The sequence below is a fragment of the Danio rerio genome, chromosome 1, assembly GCF_049306965.1.
Source record: "Danio rerio strain Tuebingen ecotype United States chromosome 1, GRCz12tu, whole genome shotgun sequence".
Lineage (NCBI taxonomy): Eukaryota > Metazoa > Chordata > Actinopteri > Cypriniformes > Danionidae > Danio > Danio rerio.
In genome coordinates, this window is record NC_133176.1 from 27,086,043 (window position 1) to 27,107,130 (window position 21,088).

Below are 21,088 nucleotides of genomic sequence, written 5' to 3' on the forward strand. Positions count from 1 at the left end.
TTTACAGTATAGAAGTATGCAGTTTCAGACGCATCCTATTTCACTGTCGTCAGCTAATCATTTTTATCAGTTTGGGATTGATATCTTACACATTATTATCTCTAAGGAGCCACATATAAACACATGAGATTAAGATTTTTTAAACAGATTTGACACTTTTTCCTTTAACAAAAACATTAATAGAACAATAGCATTGATAGGAAATGCTTCTAGAGCATTAAATCAGGTGATACTAATGAATCGCTGCTGATAAAAAAAAGCTTTATATTTGTATTTAAAATGAAAAAATGGAAATACATAAAAAAAATATTATTTTTTAATATGTACTTTAAATATATATATAATCATTCATTTGATTGCGATTTAAAAATGACAAATTTTTTCAGAAATTTGCGGACAATTTTGCGATAAAAAAAAAAACATGCACGCGCACACACACACGCGCACACACACGCGCACACACGCGCACACACGCGCACACACGCGCACACACGCGCACACACACGCGCACACACGCGCACACACGCGCACACACGCGCACACACGCGCACACACACACACACACACACACACACACACACACACACACACACACACACACACACACACACACACACACCTCTGCTATTTTACGTCATGTTTTCCAATAATGTGCAGACCAATGATAGAATAAATGAATAAAGGGAATAATAACATTAACATATTTAAAATGTAAATCTCTTGGAAATCTTTTTGTCTATAAAAAAAAGTAATGTAATGAATAAAAGTTCCTCTATAATTCTTCTGGGGTAAAATATCCTAGCGACCAAGCACAACGTGACAGTTGGTGGAGTTAAGATCAGGCTGAACAAATGTCCCAGGATTACCTCAACAATAAAGTTCCAACCTCTACTGAATAACAAGCAGTATTTAACAAATCCCCAGAGAAGAAGGTAGATAAGCAAGTAATTAAGTAAATAAATAAACAAAATAAGGGAGGGGTGAACATGAAGAGCTAACAATCAAATCAAATGTACAATTCTAAAAAGGAAAGTAAGAGGAGGCCAGTGAAAACTGATTAACAAGATCAAGCCTATGTGACACTGTATCAGAAAGCTGTGCCAAGTGACTAAGTAGATTGCTTTGTAGACAGTCTTTAAATGTTCTTATGAAAGACTTAAGCCCTCTGCATTACAGTCAGTCTATGGTCTGTGTTTATATGAGAACCAAAAACTACACAGAAGGATTTCTAAGGGGTATTTATGCCCTGCACTTTTACTGAAGAGACAAACTTAAGACAGACAATGTGACCAATTAAACCAGCGACTATATAGTAAAGATAACTGATCTGACCAATGAGCACAGATGTGCGATGTAGTGAGAGTGGAGACGGACAGTGATACTTTTTCCTGTGGAAGAGTCACAAGGCCTATAGCTGATTAAAGATTGAATATTGGAAACAAATATATCTATTTGAAAATAAACTATTTTCATTTCAATTTTTTAAAGTGCCAATGATAAAGATTTTTAAAACTTTACTTAATAAATAATTGACTCAACAAGAAAATGGTAACTTTGAGTTGTTAATAAAATTAGACAATTTTAAAATTCTAAAATATGAGCTGAAAATGTCCAGATTTTTAGTAGTTTTATCATGAGAATGTAAAAACAGAGCAAAATAATAAACAGATTTGTCAAAATTTACCATTTATCAAAAAGGGCTGGGCGATAAAATCGGCATCAATACTTATTGAAAGAACACCATTTTCAATAACGATTAAAATAAAAGTTCAACATGCGCTTTAGAAGTAATGCCAATAAGCTTAGGGTGTAAGTTTGTCATTTTCAACAGGAGCGATGTGCACGTGGTGTGCTAACAGCACGCACATGGAACACATGCATTTTTCTTGTAAACCTAGCTGAAAAACATTTAAACTTTTCTCAATGCCGCGAGTGAGTAGAACTAACCAATCTGCTTCACTCTTTGTATGGAATATACTCGTTTCAGTAATAACGGCAGACTAATTATCTCTTTTTCTTTTATTTATTTTTTTTTTTTGCAATATCGCAAGTGTTACTTTTTTTATCTAGCCGTCTTACTTTATGTGGGCATTAACTTTATCTCCTAAGTTAATCTTCACAATCATTTAAACAATTCATTATACAAAATCAACAATTATTGCAAATGGTCAATAGACACACATACACCAAACTAAACTAAACTAAACTAAAAGTAACAAATAAGCTGATTGTTTTCAGGTTATGACCGGTTACTGATTGTGGTCAATATAATTTTGTATACTCTTATGAATAAATCATTGGTAAAATAATTATTAAGTGTTAAATGTGTGCTCGTAGTTGTGTAAAATAATGTGCGTTATTGAAATATAAATGTTATTTGTTTTGTAAACCAGCGTGGCTTTTGAATAATTTTTCAGATTTAGGCTAATTTATCTGGATGTGATTCAAATGTTGCGGGACACAGAACATAGACTCAAGCAACTTTGCCTTGCTAGAAACTTGGAGTTAGAATATAGCCAAATTAAACGTTAGTCTCTGTGTGCGGTTAAACTCCATGGTCCAGTTAAGATGAGATCTCAAATCAACGAAATTGTGCATGTATGAATGGATAAATCATGTACGAATTGGTCAAGCAGTGTATTTATGCATATAGTCACTCACTTTTCTGACACGTAATATACAGGACATGCAGATCTAATTTCTAATATAAATATGTGATTCAAAATCATTTATTTTAAAATACAAGTTAATGTTTAGATTTCAAAGATGTACTAATATGTGTACATGCAACATATTTCAACATTTATCAAAAATGGTTTATATATGAATATGATGACAATTATCCTACATTTATAAGGTCCAAGCAACATGTTCAGGTTGATCAATAGATTACTATTTGTTGACACTTTACATTTAAGTACAGCAGTTTTCTTTTTACTTTAAGAACAGTAGCCAACCATTTTACTAACTTAAAAAGCACATTTTAAATGTTGACTTTTTGTTTTGTTAGTTTGTTTTACCTTTAAGCACAGTAAAGTGTTAATGTTCAAACTTTTAATAATGTTTAAAGTGGCTGACTATAATAAACAATAGTAATTAATCTGCCTTATCATCATGGTGGTACTTGGAGAGACATTTTTTTTTGAGGAGGTACAGTATACCACTGGTATAAAGTATATTTTGATCTGACTGGAATTGCCTCTCCTAAGTCTTTTATTTGGCTTATGATGTTATCCAGTAGTTATTAGAACATTCATCTAGATCAGGGGTGTCAAACTCATTTTAGCTCAGGAGCCGCATGGAATAAAATCTGTTCTCAAGTGGGCCGGACCCCAAGGGGAGGGGGGCTGGGGTATTGTTAGTGGTGTGGTTGGGTACCATGCCTCCTTTTTCAAATGGTACACTTTCATACGGCTGAACTTGTACAAAATAGCCACTAATCTGACAAAACGTAAAATAGTTACATTTCCTCGTGAGATCACCTCAGTGTGCAGCGCTTCCCACAGGTTTGAAATATACTGATGAAACATGAAAAACCCCTTTTTCCCCACAGCACATAGTCAACTTCATGCGACAAACAAAAAATGATGTGATTTTTAACTTGATATTTTTTTATTATGACACTGTTATACACCTTTTCTTTTCAATGGAATAAAGTTATTTTAAAAAGGCTGTTGAAATAATAGAAATCCACCATTTCTCTTACTTTTATGCTATTTAGGAGCCATGTGCACCCACTGAAAGTTAAAGGGTACTCACTCTCTCTCTTTCTTTCTGTCTGAAGTTTCTATATTGGAATGACATTTACAGTATCATCAAAACATTTTATATATGTATAAAGTATGTAATAAATTAAAATCATTAAATTAATAAAATATACAGCAAATAAGTAATAAATCTCAGAAAAAATGAATAAAAATAGACATTGCAAAAAAATTATAATAACTACTAGAATAAAAAGTGTGGATTCTTTAAATAAGGCAAATTAGTTATATGACCATTTCTAATAGTGTACAAATATTTTGTAGCCATTGAATATGTAATTTTATTTTAGTTTATTAAATGATTAATCATTTAATGTTTTTCTCGCGGCTGCGTGCGCACAGTCAGCTGCGAAATGGTAATGCAAAAACGCAAACAAATAATGACAACTTTAGATTGCGAAAGTAAAACCTGAATCCTGGACATTTTAGGAGATTTAGAAAGTACAGTCGGATGCATTTTGGCGGAAAAGGCGCGTCTCTGTGGGTCTGTAGAGCATGTGAGAACTTCTGTGTGTGACAGATCGCGCACACACAGAACCAGCAGTAAGAAACGTGCAGAGCGAGAGAAGATTTTCCACTGGTTAATCGATCATGAAGGTTTAGTTTTCTTGGACGGATAGCAAAAAAGATGTGAGGTCTTTCTTTCTGAGATGGCTGTCAAATTGATGCTGATTCAGGCTTCTGGATGGGTTGAAATAAATTTGCTATTGCGCTATCCAGTGGACAATATCGGAAGAGCAGTGTATTTTATTAAAAAATGCAGCTCACAGAATCATCTTGCGGGCCGCATTAAATTCGTTATGCAGGCCTGATGTGGCCCGCGGGCCATTAGTTTGACACCCCTGATCTAGATGTAGGTTTGTCAACTACAAAAAAGTAAATGTCTAGTTTTATTCAATATTTGATACAATCAGTTGTAACTAATCACGTCACAGCTCGTTTTGTATCCAAGACATCACTGCTTTTGGTTTAACAATTGATTTGGTCTAAAAATCAAAATCTTGATTAATTGAACATTTTAACTCGATTACAATTAATGGACGATTATTTTAATTATTTATTTAATTTTTTTTGCCCTCATAGTTCACTGATAAATTTTATATGCCGTCTAAAGGCATCTCTGATGCAGCATTCAATCATCATCAATGTAGTGCAAAACAAGGCTCAAGAATAAGTCCATCATCCAACTTGACCAGAGATCAGATGTGGCTGCAAAGTAGAAATCAGAAACAGCCTTCAACAGAGCGGGGTCACGTGACACGCAGGGAAAGAAATTGAAAAAAAAATGTTCTGGAAAAATCAAATCAATTATAGGTTCTGAAGGACGATTTCAATTACTTTTCGATTAATTGCACAGCCCTAATTAGAACCACAACATTTTCACCATTTGGTAGAACCTTTTAAATCAGCAACATAACTAATTTCAACAAAAGTGCTGTTGCTTGTGACTTGATGTGCAACTACAAAGAAAGACCATTGAAGTTCTGCTGAGAGTGGTTTGAATGTTTAAGACATGCCGCTTGTTTGTCCGGCAGGTGAAAACAGCACACAGTGTCCAATAACAGTGCATGAATCTTTCAAAGCCACCTGATACCTTCCCACCAGGAGGTCAGTGACGCTAAACTCTCTCAGATTAATCAAATGACAATCTTGGTTCTCACTTGTTGCGCTTATGAGCGATTCAAATCTACAAGACGTGGCATCACATTTTGCTTTACGCAAGTTCATTCGTCCTCCACCTTCTTTCAAAGTCACAACTCTGCACACCACACACAATGTGTCACCGCTAGATTTGATGATTAGAGCAGCATCGGTCAAGCCCTGCAAAAGAGGCCTTTAGAGTTTAGTTGCTTAGAGACTTTAAAAAAGAAACCAACAGAAACTCCAGCAATCTGATCAGACATCCTGAAGACAAAGCTGCTATCATGAGATCTCCATTTAAACAACATGCTTGGTTAGCCTAATAATTGCTCAAAAAATTAAATATAAGTTCATGCAAATACAATATTTTAGTTTGATGCCATGCCAGCATCCCAGGTTATTTCCATATCAAATTAATTGTGCAAATACAAGTATGTAATAAATACAATAAATCCAGCAAACAAAAAAGTTTTTTGAATTACTCACATTCACATGAATTCCTCACATTTTGTTCCAATCCCCCAAGATAATCTTTCATCTTCACAACACAAATTAAGATATTTTAGATAAATCCTCCATAAACAGCAAAGTTCCAGAGACAAAGACGAGTCCAGAAACTAACTTTTTTCAAAACATTCCACGTGACTTCAGTGGTTCGAGAGTAATTATATGAAGCTTTATGAATATTTTGTGTCAAAAAACCTGTAAAAACGACCTTGTTCACCTTTGTTCTTTCTTTCTTTCAACAGGTCAGGGTGCGCGTTTATTATGGTCAGAAAGGCATATTGCCATTAGAGTCAGCAGTGTAATATGAAAGTCTTGTATTGCCCATAGTAAACGCACACCCTAATCTGATGGGGAAAACTTTGACAAAAAATACATTTTTACTGTGGTATTTTGGTCCACAAAAGTGAACTTGGGAGTATTGTATAATTCCAGTTAAGCCCCGGTCAGATCACATGACTTTTAGTGTCGGTAACTAAAGTCACTATGTCCAATTTTGCTAATTATTTTTTTGATAAAATCTTGACTTGTCGTGGGAAACAAATGAGCCAGACTACACGGCCCTTTACGATTAATCATCCTGTGACATCTACGATGAGCGTTATTTCCCAAAGCAGTCACAAGTACATAACAATATTTCTCGGATCAATTTAATTTTTTTTTTCTTATTTCAATCTTAACCCTTTAAAGTCTGCATGAACCAGATGTTACTGAGACTTATTTTAGTATGTTGAGGAATTTCATGTACTTCCAGTACTCTTTCCACTTATTTATAACAATTGATAAAAACTTTGATCTCTGAGGGAGAAATCTGATAATGGTATCAGCTCACTCATTTCCTGAAAGCCCAACATGGCCTAACAAGGAGCGAAAAATAAATACATTACAAAAAAAAAAATCAACATAAAAAATTATTCTGTAGATGGTCCAGTTTGGTTAAAATTAAAATACAATATATCCATTAGATAATTAGACAAAAAGTCAATAATTTGAAGGATGAATTTAGAGTTAGTAAAAATGACATAACTACTTTTTTTTTGCATTATCAACATGTTTTAAAGTTAAAAGCAAGGCATGTGTTTCAGCTGTAAAATAAACAAATAAATAAATAAAAAATAAATAAAATTGAACCTTCTTTTGATATATGGATTCCATGATGTTTTTGGCCAGTTATGCAAAGACCTCAGTTATCACAAAGAAAACAAAGACGTCTGACAAGATAACATATTCAGGTACCATTTCCTTATCAGCACACGCTGATGAGCTATCTGAATCCTGCCATCTGGCAAATAGTACAGCACTGAGTTTACCACTGTTAGTTTGTTACTGCTGACAAGTACCTAATTTACGGTCGCTATTCTTAGAAAAAGTGCAGATAGTTGTTCTTGATACCAAAGAAATGCAAATACAAATGCACTGTGTACTAAAACGGGTAAATAACCATACTGATAAAACAAATAAATATGTTCATTTGAAAGAGACTAAATTGGTTATTTATAAGTGTGTGAGGTCAAATTTAGACTTGTGGTTATAAAGAATACACAAGAGTGCTAGCAAATGTCAATTTTGTGCTTCAATTCCACATAGGGGCAAAAAGTTGATTGCAAGGACTTTCAGCTTCAAAGTCTCACCCTGGTGTAATACCTTACCTAACACTATGCAAACAGGCATGCAATACTATGACCAAAAATTAAAATAAAATAAATCCTTCATATTTATTTTGCTGAACAGGGGTCCGTTCTTCGTACCTCGCTTAAATGATCTTAGATGATTTGGTAGATCCTGGATCTGTTCATCTTAATAACTGGTCTCAGGCTAATTTGGTTCTTCAAACAAGTTTGCGAATCAGATTAAAATGTCTAGATAAACTGATCTGAGATCACTGCGTGTGTTGTGAAGGACAGATCTATCGATCCTCGAAATCATGATCAGCAATGTAACGATTGGTTGACGCACAGCAGCGTAATGACATCATCCGAGTAATATTCAATTATCCATGTGAGCAAAATTACATTAAATTAGCAGTTAAACGGTTTGTTAAATACGCAATAACTTTCCACGTTTGTTGTGGTCTGCAGGCTTTACACTTTCATGTGTCAAGAGTATTCATCATGTATTTCAATGCAGATCAATGTATTTAGTTCCACATTTAGAAAAATTTTTATCCTCAAGTTTTTTTTTTAATCGGCGTAAGGAATAACTGTATAAATAATTTTGCATCAAAAAAGGATTTTGATATCTCTAAAGGTATCTGCTACTTTTTTGAAACATCAAATAACTGGTATATTAGCAGTCAAAACACATGCATGACTGCCTAAATTATTATCCTTTTTCCAATATTGTGCATGTATGCGTTTGTCGTTCATATCAATAATTTTTTTTCATATTCAATATATTCACTTTGAACCACCAGCTGGCCGTCTTTGTACTTTTATTTCTGAGTGCAGATTGCATAAGTTTAATTAATACACATTTTTTTTTACTTATATAATATATACATATAATATATAAATATAGTTAAATATATATTTACTATTTTCTCAAGTGTGTATTGCTACTGTAAGAAAATACCAGCATTTGGTACATTCTTTCAGTATTATCTTTGCTTGAACTGACCCGATCTAATCCTGTTTATATGAAATGAACCTGCTCCCGATCAGGTTTGAACTACCAGAACTGTTGCTATGACAACAACTCTCAGATGAGTTTTGAAGAACGAAACGATCCTGGATCATGTCAAATCATCAATAACCAAATCCAGCTAACTGAGTAATCCACGTACGAAGAACAGACCCCAGCAGCAATCTTGCTGTAAACAAAAAGCTTCATCAATTCTGGCTACACAAATATATTATAGCATGACTTCCACAACAAACCCCATTATCACCAAGCGGCAACCTCCCGCTCTCCCTCGGGAGGCCAATACTGAAGTAACTAAAACTGCAATTCATCGAAAATCCGCTAGTCCTGGCTCCATAATACAGCAAATTTCAATTGAGCACACTGTTAGAATGGCCAACTTTACAGCAGAAAAAAGGTGTTTACAGCCTGCTACAAAGAACGATGTTGGTTCATAAAGCTAATATTACCCTTCATGACAACTGTGAGGGGGGTGAATTATTTTATAACTAATCAGTTTCCTTTATATTAGGTTATATTAAGTTTGCATAATTGAGGGCGTGGCCACTTGATTGACACTTAACCTCAGCTGACTCCGGCAGATTAGCCACTGATTTTGGCATATTCATCATATTTTTGTTTTGTTTTATGTGGCTTTACAAAGTCAGATGCCTTTTGGGATTATTTCATACAATTATCAGATGATTTAGGATGCTGTGTGCACTTAATTGTGCTCACAAACCATTCACGTGGCCTCCGTTTCCCATGTGAGTGAAGTTATATAATTGTAAACCATCTCTATTAATGCATTTGTTTTTTTTAAGATCATTTATCATTTATAATGTTCTTTAGAGCTGTAATGCACTCCAGAATCTGATAGATTGATTAGCTGTAGGCTCTAGAACAGTCATCTGAAGCGTTATTATACAGTGTTATGCTAGATTTCATCAATATTCTTGCATTTGCTAACACAGACTATATCTAAAGTGTTTGGAAGTAATTCGCGTTTTCCTCCTGTAGAAAAACGTCATAAGAACAATGTTTAGTGGCTCAATGTATTTCAACTATGTTTATAAAAGTCTAAACACTTACACAAGTCTAAATTGATATAGTGTATAGCCAAGCACATGTGGTCAGAACACAAACGAGTCGCAGGTGATAAAGTATTGAGCGTTCTCCCAAAGTAAAATGTGTCTAAGCCAGGTTCAAGCAAAATGCCAGCAGGTGTCTGTAGCTCCGCTCACTCTCCGCCTCTTTGCCCTTGTTTGGTATCCCGCCGTAAGTGCGATGATCCGCGAACAAAATGGCGACGGTTGGCCACACCTACTTGTGACTTCTTTTGCGCTCTTCAGAAACCTATGGGTGACGTCACGGATACTACGTTTATATATTTTACAGTCTATGATTATCACTGAATCTGTCTATGTGGTTAAATTTCTTTTTTAGATAATCTACAGCTTGTTGTTTATGAGGGAACTAAAAAGAGCACAAATTAGGCTGCGCACAGCACACATTTGTGATCAACAAAACTTTGATGTTTTTAGAAACCAGGGTACATACATGAATCAGAGATTGAAAAACAATAACTACTCTTTGCATACTTTATAAGACCTCATCACCACTTAAGGTTTCAACCAGTACCATTGCCGACATTTTAACTTGCAGTATATTTACTAAATACTGATTGCAAGAAACGAATACTAAACTAAAACTGTTTATAAACTGAATAAAAGTGTTAATCCAGCAGGTGGCGCCTTTACAGCAGCAGGAATAACAGTGTTTCCCTGGTTACTGCAGTAAACAAAGCAGTTAAATCTAGCAGGATATTTTTATTTAATGAACTACACAGCATCTCAATATTTAAAGATTAAATTCAGGTAAACTTATAATACGAAACTAAATTAAATACCTTGGAAAAATAGCATTTAAGACTTTTAAATACTTTTAAGGGCCTTAACTTTCTCTAAATTTATTCCATCAATTTTTAATACTTTGTAATCCTCGCGGACACCCTGGAAACTAACCCAAACATGTTATTGGCCATTGTCTCATTTGTTATTAATATGGTTATGATCAGAACTTTGTAAAACAACAGCAAGAATATGTTCAAGACAAAAAAAAGAGAAGTGAGATAAATGAATAACTAACATTTCCTTACCATCAAGTGGTCGTAAATTTATCTAAATTAATTTTGGATGTGTTTCTTTCTTCTGTTTAGGGATGCAACGATTATAGAAATAATACAGTACAAAATAATAATAAAAAAACAATAGTCCATTTCTCTTTGGGCATAAATATAAGAACATTTGTTTTTGACAGTTAAAGATAAGTAATAATTTTACACCGAAAATAAATAACAGTACAATGATTAAATAAATAAATAAATAAATAGTATTGTCTAATGTAAATCTATTGCACGTATTTAATCATGTAAATGTAAGTATTTACCTTTTAAAGAGAACAAATATGTGTCCACAAATATGAATACAGTGTGAACGCGATATGTGAACGGCCCTTAGTTAATAGCCTGAGCCATAGCTAATCCAGTGTGTGTGTGTGTGTGTGTGTGTGTGTGTGTGTGTGTGTGTGTGTGTATTAGCCTCGGTGTACAAGAACCTTTAAACTAGCACACCATTGGCAAGACTTTGTTTAATTGCATCAGTTTTGTTCCATGCAAAAACACAGTGTTGAGAAGCCTTTACGATTAATAAACCGCGACGAATTAAAGCGCGATTAATAGTGGAATCGGTTATTCGATGCATCCCTACTTCTGTTAAGCACAAAACAATATATTCTGAAGAATGCTGGAAACCAATCTCCATTGACTTCCATAACATTTTTTGTTTTCCATTTGTGTTCAACAGAAGAAATAAACTCAAACAAGCTTGGAAGTAAAGTAAAGGATGAGTAAATGATAACAGAAGTTTCCTTTAAATGTAAAGCTGTGAACTGGCACCTTCCATTCTTTCACATTTCACTTTAATTGTGTAATTGTTTGTTTTGATTGTGAAGCAGCATACTATTATTTTGGTATTGGTTTGGTGGCATTTTTGCCACAAGCCTGTTATTTTCAGCCTTTTATACACTACACAGGGAATCTGTGAATCAGATTTTCTCTAAAAAAAATAAAACAAATAAATCAAATAAATAAAATCACCACCAACAACAGCAAGGACAAGACTGCGAACTTCAGAGCACAAAAACGTAAAAGATTTAGATGCAACAAAACCACCACCAAGCAAGTTTTTACAATAGACTAAAAAAATCCACCATCGCCCAATTAAAAGGACAGAATACACCTCACAAAGACATGAAAACACAGAGAAAAACCCAGCACTGTCGTATTCAGGCAGTTGTAAAATCAGGCACAATTTGGTTGATTATCATTATTGATTTTCAAAAATCAAAATGTCTGAAATGACAGCAACGGATAAGAGCGAGATCAAGCATAAGCCAAGCTACAGGTTTTACTACATGATTACGGTCACCTTCACATCAGCTTCTGTTGCCACTCTGCTCGTTCTTTGAAAATCAGCATTATCTTGAATGACTCCACTAGTTTTACTCTGGGCCTCAGAATCCCCATCTTCATGACCATCATCCTCACTTACAGTATTACTGTGGTTTTCAACCTCCTTGTTCTCACTGATGTCAATTTCAGTCATCTGCGTTTCATCCAGGCTGTTTTTTCTGGCCTTTGATTGGCTCAGAGAGTCAGCAGTGTTTTGGCAGGCCTGTTCATTAGGATCCGACTGTTTTTCCCGTGAGGCATTCTTCTCCAAGTCAAAACTAGCTTCTGACATTCCTGAAAGTAAACATACATGTGAGCAGCTGACCAAATCTGTTTCTGATTCTTGTGCTGAATTTAAGTTAAGGTTAGAATTCCCTTGAGGCTAGAATTATCCATTACAAAACAAACTTAAGTACTATAAATCAACACCAATTTTTTAAAGGTTAATATAGAAGGGAACCAAAGCTGAAAGTCGTAATTTTTCTTTTCAATGACAGAGCTGGCAACAGTTAGGTTAATAAACCACCACAAGAATAATCTTTCTGGCCAAATGTTAGTTTAAATTGCCTTTTAGTTAACATTGTTTAACAAAAAAGTCATATGGTCTATTATATCTAACATTGCTTTACACAGAGAAATGCAAATTCAGGGCTAGCAGGAAATATATAGTCAATCACATACTAAATATTTATAGTTTAATAAGGAATGCGCTACTTCTAAAGCAAACTAGTTTTACAGGAGTGTGTTATGGTTTAACAATAGACCATTTTGAGGGATGTAGACAAAAACAATGGTCCCAACGTATTTCCTGTTTTACATTTTTTATTTCTTTAGCTTCCGAGAACCCAATAAGAGCTACATATTGAAAAATTACCGTATGACAGCTGTTTTAACAGTAAATTAGGATTGAATTGCCTCTTTCTGATGACAAGCAGGAAATGTTCATGGGCTACTGACATGACCACATTGAAATGGTCTATAAGCAAACTCTTGTATGATAAAATACAATGGAGCAGCATGAGTTAGGGTTGGGGGAAGTCGACCAATTTGGCATTGTTTGATGTCGAATGTGAAACATAGCGATGGACTATTGCATTGTTGTCAGTGAATTAATCATTTATGAATAAATAATTAATTAATTCATAACAAATTGATTACTTGTAGCCTACAGTTTCAACTACCTGACCCGCATGGTCTTTGTTTTACCCATAACCAAATCATAAATAAATAAATAAACATAAGTTACACACAAATAACCACCTGTCAATCACTTTTTCCGCGACACTCTTGCATGAATAGGCAGAGTGATCTGTGTCGTTTTAATGGCACAGACAAACTTGATTGGTAAAAAAAGGTGCACAACCAACAGCAACCAACCAACAGTATGTGAGGTTTTCACAAAAATTACCAAGCGAAAGATTGAAGCAGTGTACTGACCCGCTGACTGCCTGGAGCTCAGACGAGTGCATAACAGCATGCATGCGTGGTCACTTGATGTGTGTTTTCAGCAGTATAGTGTGGACAGAGGGCAGTTGAGAAACACTAGGTGAAACACCAGTGTGGGTGTGGATCGTTTTTGTTCTAAAATGCCAGTTTAAAATTAGGATGTATTAGTGTAAAAGGGGCCTAAGTGTGTGTTTATCGTGAGCGGGTTTCTGATGGGCCGGGGCAGAGGATCGCGATTCATATCTATCGGCCATTGGCGATAGGATTGTCTATCGACCAAACCCTAGCATGAATAATGCAATCTATGTCCCATCCAGCTTGTCAAATATGCAACACATTATTACTATACAGATAGATGTTTTTTTTATATTAAAATTAAACCTTTAAAATCTTAAGTGAACATTTTCATTAGTACTATACAAAACCTGGCCGTTTGCTAATATTCAAAATGATTATTATACTTTTTAATTCTGGCACGCCTAGACTGCAATATCAATCATTCATTTTTACTCGCACATTCAATTGAACTAATTTAGGGAATAGGAAGGAATGGTGGTAAACTGCTTGAACATAGCACAGGTCTGAATATAATGACTTTATAGTTTCAGTTACACATGATAATGCTTCCTAAAAAACATAGCTCAGATATTAAACTGAGTACTACATGTATTCACACATATACAAACAATATAAAAAGCAATGCTCAAAGCGACTCCAGTTTATCATCCTGCTTCAACTGTGACATTTACACAATTGAAGTTTATTGCATGCAATGAAAACGTGTCCTAGTTTTAAAGATTGTTAAACAATCTTGTACAAGGAAATTTCTCAAGCATTACCCGTAAATTGTGAAAATGTAGGAGAGCGCAGGGCACAAAGTAACACTGGGTAAAATGTAACAGTTTTAAGATATTTGCTTAGGGTTAATTATGGCTTGCTTGCAAGGTTTTCAAGACCAACTATAAAGTAAAGAGGTTTGGGTAAAGATGTTTGTATGACCGGAAAATATTTAAATCACGTTTTCTGTGGTATATTTCATCTGCAACAACAATACTGACCTTTGGACATAAACCTCTGAATGCATAATTATCTAAAGACCTGAAGAAAGTTCTCTGCATGAAAGACTTGTGAATGGGAAATAAACCTGCTGCTGCTTCTCGAATAAGGTGGGAAATTAAATATAAAAGAAATGTGGATGATTGAAGCAACATAACGATCTGTTAACTAAGAAGTAGCGTGTCCCAAAGCTTGCATATTTATACACTTAAAAGTAGGGCTGTGTGATTTGGTGAAAATATCTATTTGCAATTTTTTTTTACAGATACTGCGATTTCGATTTGCGATTTAATTTTGTAGTCAAGTTTCAGCTCAATAATCTGTATCGTAGCTTCTTACTGCTAAAATGCAGTGAGTGCTAGCTTAATAAAAAAAAAAACTTAGCAAACAACTCTGACATTGTACTTTGCTGTTGCTTGCTACTAGATTGAATGTAACTGGCAGTACTTTTAGTTGACTTTTCAGCAAGACACTCCTCATATAGCTGCTCGTGTTGTTTTTTAAGGTGCTATTGTTATATTTCCTCATGCAGTGGCAGCAATTCTCTGACAGCTCTTACAAATTACTTCATTTTGTTATATAGGAAAAATGTATTACAGACGTGGTGTTTTTCTGTAATATTAATTAGGCTATTAAAGGGTACATAGTATACTCCTTTTTTATGATTTAATATTAATATTATGGTTCTTCTGAGTGTGCCAGTTTAGGGTTAATTCAAAACACAGTTTAGATTTGTTTATTATAATGTGTTAAAAAGTGTTATTTTGGGGTGTGTACAAAGCTCGCTGTTTTAGGGGTGTGTTGTGTCACGTGAAAATTAGTTTCGACTTCCCGCCTAATGTAACAAGAGGGCGGAGCTCTGTGTTTGGCAACAGACACAGGCAGACAGAGAGAAGCAACACGAGTTAGAGGACCAGCATTCAGCCGTACATGTACAACTCGGACACAGACCAAGCAGAGACTACAAAATCATTTGTGTCTTTGTATAGTTTTACAACCAACTGTGTGCTATTTTAAAGTGCCAAGTGTGTACACCGAGACTATGCACACTGAATTAACTTTGACTGAGGCACCGGATGTGCCACTCTGAGCCTCGACACGGCACACCAGACACGCACATTCGGATGTTTTTAAAATTAAACTATTCAGATGCCGCTTTGTGACGCGGCAGAAACATGAAGTGTTCCGAATCGTGGCTGGGCGCTGAGGACAACTGCCAACTTGAAGCGCCGTTTTGTGTACCCTGATAGAAACCTATGTTTAGAATTCTAAAATGCATGGCACAGTGTCGCGCCACGCAGAGAAGTGCTTCTGGTGTGCGACCTGCAGGCAAGTTCGTTATTTTACTTCAAATGGAGAGACGCGCATGTGAGGCAACGGACTGTTGCACTTTCCAGCTGCTCCTAGTTACGATCATAGGGAGGTACTGTGACTGCGAGAAATGCAAACGGCTTAACTTAAGGGTAGATGCAATGAAAAGTACACGTTTGCAAACCTACGAAAAGTTAATTCATTCATTTTCTTGTCGGCTTAGTCCCTTATCAATCCACGGATTAAATATATAAATAGCGGAATGAACTGCCAACTTATCCAGCAAGTTTTTATGCAGCGGATGCCCTTCCAGCCGCAACCCATCTCTGGGAAACATCCACACACACATTCGCACACACACTCATACACTACGGACAATTTAGCCTACACAATTCACCTGTACTGCATGTCTTTGGACTGTAGAGGAAACTTGATCCTCGAGGGCCGGTGTCCCTTCAGAGTTTTGTTCTAACACTAGTCAAACACACCTGAACATGCTAATCAGTGTCTTTAAGATCACAAAAAATCTATAAGCAGGTGTGTTTGATTAGGGTTGGAGCTAAACTGTGCAGGACACCGGCCCTCCAGGACCGAGTTTGCACACCCCTGGTCTATACACTATACTTACATAAATGTCTGTCCAAGATTTTTCACCATAGGTGCCCTTTAATGCTTTCGAAACAGCAGACACTTTCATCCCCTTTGTTTGCGCTTTCCTGCTTTTTATGGTGGGCGTTCCGCATTGTTTGGTTTCGCAATTCTGATTTGTCAGAATGAAAATGAGCTCACTCAATTGCGTAGTAAGACTGTCACACACAGACGGCAGTCACGCATTTGCTCTGGGTGCTGGAAGTTAAATAATATACATTTTATATCACAGCCTCAACCGATTAGCTAATAGCAACACTTCAAATCACGATTGCGATTCGATTTCGAATAATCGCACAGCCCCACAGACAACTATATATTTTTTTCTTCACAAAAAAAGTATATTTTAGGGCAGGGGTCGCCAAACTTGTTCCTGGAGGGCCGGTGTCCTGCAGGTTTTAGCTCCAACTCTAATCAAACACACCTGAGCAAGTTAATCAAGCTCTAACAAGGTATACTTGAAACATCCAGGCAGGTGTGTTGAGGCAAGTTGGAGCTAAACCCTGCAGGGACACCGACCCTACAGGAATGACATTGGTGACCCCTGTTTTAGGGCGTAGTACAAGTATGCAAATTAGGATGCAGAAAGTGACTGCTAGCCAGTTTTGAGGAAAACACAGCACAGCAGGGTTAAGGCTGATTTATACTTCTGCGTCAAGCGTACATATATGCTACGGCGCAGCCTAGGCGTGGACGCATAGCCCTCGCTGAGGTGCACCTCTCAAAAATTGTAACTACACTCTGCAACGACGCATAGAGCAAGCTCTGTGATTGGTCGGCTTGGAAGCGTTTACGAGTGTGGGCGGGACCGAGAGCCGCACGAGTCCGTTGGAGCGAGTGTTTACAAGTGTTGACTGTTTACAAGGAGCTCCAGATGGAGACTGTTGCTTTGTGTTTACCTTATGGTTAAAGTTGTTGCATGTCCGCCGGTTCCTGCCTCAAAATGAGCGAGTATGAACCACTTGTACTTTAAGGAAGCGTTCAGAAAAAACAAAACACCAGCAAAGAAACTCGACACAGAGGAACATAAACATCAATTGCCAGCTAGCGTTTCGGAAGTGTTATTGCAGAGCAACAGAAACAGAAGTATGAATGCACAACTACGCGAGTTGCATGCGCCGTGGGTCACACCGATCACTTGAGGCAGAAGTATAAACCAGGCTTTAGTTGTAACAGGGTGTTACAAATAAGCCACACACTGTGGAACATAAATTAAACTAAATTTTTATTTGTTTTATTTTATTTGTAATGATGAGAACTTTTTATATAAAATGTTTTTAATAGAAATTATTTTTAATAGAAAAAAAACATTTTATTGCTAATAATGCAAATAAATGTGTTATATAATAATGTATAATAATGCAAATAATTACAAATGTTTATCCAACAGATAAATAAATAAACATGAGTTAAGTAAAACATACAATTAAAATAAAAAACATCAAATTGAGTTAATTACTGAGGAAATATACTATTAAAAGTAAATTTAAAGTTAAATTAATTGTGTTAACTTTTGGCAAATGCACAGAAACCATAGGTCTGGCGAACATACAACGAGTGATTATTTGTAGGAGAGGCCTGTGTGCTGTTGGTAAAAAAAATATGGTTTGTCTAACCCCATTACTTTGTTTATTATTTGGCCAAAAGCAAAAATGTTACTTTGTGTCCCGCTCTCCCCCTACTTAGACATCCTGAAACAGAAACAGTAACAGAAAAGTAATATAGTAATAGAAAATAGAATCTAATTAAAAGTAGGCCATATACAATTGCAGGAAACCCACTGTTCCTTTAAAAAGGTCATGGGCAAGAAGTTATGAAACTTAGTATGGCGAAGGCTTCGCACACGAACATCTTAGGTCACGCTTGGTACTTCTCATTTGAGCGCACAGTCACATGACCTAATAATTATTCAGGCACCAAATCATTTGCCATAGTAGGGTTTATTAACTCGCTTCATGGACACGTAAACGCTTTTCTACTTTCCAATGTTTAAAAACAATACACATTTACAAACCTAAAAGCAAAATAAGGTTCACATTAGAATCACCAGCTTCACAAACACAAGTTTCGTAGTACATTTACACATTTTTCGTTCCTTCCTGCTATTCGGTTTCCCAGCGTTGCTTCATTGTTGCGCCTCGCACGTCACAAAGTTGCGATTGAGTTACTTCCTTTGCCTCAAGCACTTCAGCCGAGCTATTTGTTACAAAACACAATAAACACTCAACTCTCTATACCGCTTTTGCGATCTTCTTCAGTAAGGATGAACATATTACAGATCCATAATATGGATGGGAGACATTCATTTTTCGCCCATCTTTTTAGATAAGCGCAATGGTCTTAAGACAATAAGAGAATATTTCACCTGTTTAAAACACTGAACTTGGTTTAATGACTTTTCCCCGTGGCATATGAGAAGACAGAAGATCAGCCCTGCACACTGAAGCCATCACGCCTGTCTGCAGTCATCATCACACACGAGCCCCGATGCAACAGTTGATCGTGTTCAACAACACTCACCTGCACACCGATTACCGCTGTTCTCTTCGCTGTTGCACGACTCTGCTCATAAAAACAATCCCGGCTTGAGTTTGAGCTGCTTTGTGTATCATTCGATACGCTGCGAGTCCCTCCACAGCTCAGTGAAAGTCTTTTCAAACACACCCGGAAGAGGACGTGAGTGTCAGTAGCTACATGTACTTGAGCCACAGCATGTCTGTCTCCTAGTGGTCAAAACAACAATGCCAACATCGATAAACAATACAGTGTCGTACAGTAGCCTATATACACGACTAGCTTTTAATAAAGTGTTATTTTAGTATTATTTGAATAACGGGAAACGGGATACAATTTATTCATATTTTGATCACCTTGTGTAAGTTTTTAGTAAGACTTTATCAGATTTTTTTGACAGTTAACAAAAAGTAAAAGAGAAAATAACAGACAAAAAAAAAAGAAAAAATTAAAAGAGAGATGTATAGTAAGTTTTGACTTAAGTTAGTTTTAAAACTGTTATGCACTATTGATGTTTTTTGTTTTAATTTTTTATATGTATTGTAAGATTAACATCTTTATTACTTTAATTTTGTCCCTGTTAATTTTAAATAGGCTATTAATTATCTTATTTAATTTAGATTAGCTACCAAGGTATGATTTGATTTGATTGTGTTATTTGACATAACAAATTATGTAAATAGTTTATTTACTGTATGAGTAATTTTATTTAACTGCAGTATGTATTTATTCAATGTCGCTTGATCCTCCAGAAATCATATATGCTGATTTGCTGCTCGAGAACAATTTAGATACCGTTAAATATATTTTTCTTTTAAAAAGTAACTTCATTCATGAAGAAAAATCTAAATTAAATTAATCAACAATGACAGAGAAACATCAAAGCTACATATGATATTATTTCAGATTGTTTACTTTTTATTCATCAAAGAATCCTGAAGAGTAGCTAAAGTGGATCAAATGGAGAATTTTATACACACATACATTAAATTTGAAATATAATGAAAGAATGAAACATTTATTTCCCTCAGTGCACAAACAGAAAACCACAATTGCATACTCGTCCTTAAAGCTTAACTGGATTAAATTATTATTATTAATAATTTAAAAAATAATAATATTAGTAGTGTGGTCCTCTCAGTAATCCCTATTTTAATAAATTAAATTACAATTAGTTTCTTGTATATATATAAAAAAGTGTAAAGTAGTGTAAAGTAATAGAGCAATGTTGAGAGCAGTGTGAGATTAAAACTGTTCAGCCACTAGATGGCATGGAATATTCAAAATTTACAACAGCCTGCACACTCTAGGACATGGGTGTCAAACTCAATTCCTGGAGGGCCGAAGCCCTGCACAGTTTAGTTCCAACCCTGCTCCAACACACTTTCCTGTAGGTTTCAAACAAGCCTGAAGCACTCAATTAGTTTGATCAGGTGTGTTTAATTAGGGTTGAAACTAAACTGTGCAGAGCTGCGGCCCTTTTGGAACTGAGTTTGGCACCTGTGCTCAAGGACATTGCTCAGTCTTTGACCCTAGAGCCCTCTGTTTTCCAGTACAATACTGCAAATACTGACCCTCCAATTAATTTTGACCGAATGCATATTCATTTCATTCTTCTTGTTCTAAACATTTCAATTGATTATTTTTTGTATGTACATGTGCCGTAAGAAAGTGATTTTTAATGTAGTTCTGATATTGTTATAGATTTTGTGTTGCAATTTTTGTTTTCAACCCTATTTTCTTTGAGTTTTCAAATTAGGTTGTTCTTGATGCAACAACCAAAATCCTCTTGCCACAGAGTTAGCAAAACTGTTAGTAAAGTTCGACAATCTTTAACGTTGGCATGAAAAATCCAGGTCATCATGTTACTATTTTCCCTCATGCACTCGTACATCTCAGAGATGTTTACAGTAGATTGTGTTCATTGTATCTATTTTGTTGACTATTTGCTCATCTGAGACATCTGTAAAATGTTAGGTATGTTTTTAGTCCTTAAAAGGTTTTTGATGTAGAATGTTTGTAAAAAAAAAAAAAAAAAAAAAACTTTATCATATCTTTGAATACAGCATAACTA

The 21,088-nt window shown here is 35.5% G+C and overlaps 1 protein-coding gene across 14 annotated transcripts in view; it reads right to left on the minus strand.

Moving 5' to 3' along the window:
• arfip1 (ADP-ribosylation factor interacting protein 1 (arfaptin 1)) overlaps nucleotides 1-19,173 on the minus strand; it is a 44,019-nt gene extending 24,846 nt beyond the window's left edge. For 4 of the 14 annotated variants that reach the window (XR_012389057.1, XR_012388525.1, XM_005170892.6 and 1 more), the window contains exons 1-2: nucleotides 19,021-19,173; nucleotides 12,017-12,333 (exon numbers count right to left, since the gene is read on the minus strand). Coding sequence is in view for 7 of the 14 variants with exons in the window: in XM_005170892.6 (XP_005170949.2) it covers nucleotides 12,017-12,331 (315 nt within the window). In the remaining 7 variants the exon portion in view is untranslated. 14 annotated transcript variants of the gene reach the window in all.
• Nucleotides 19,174-21,088: the final 1,915 nt, after the last annotated feature.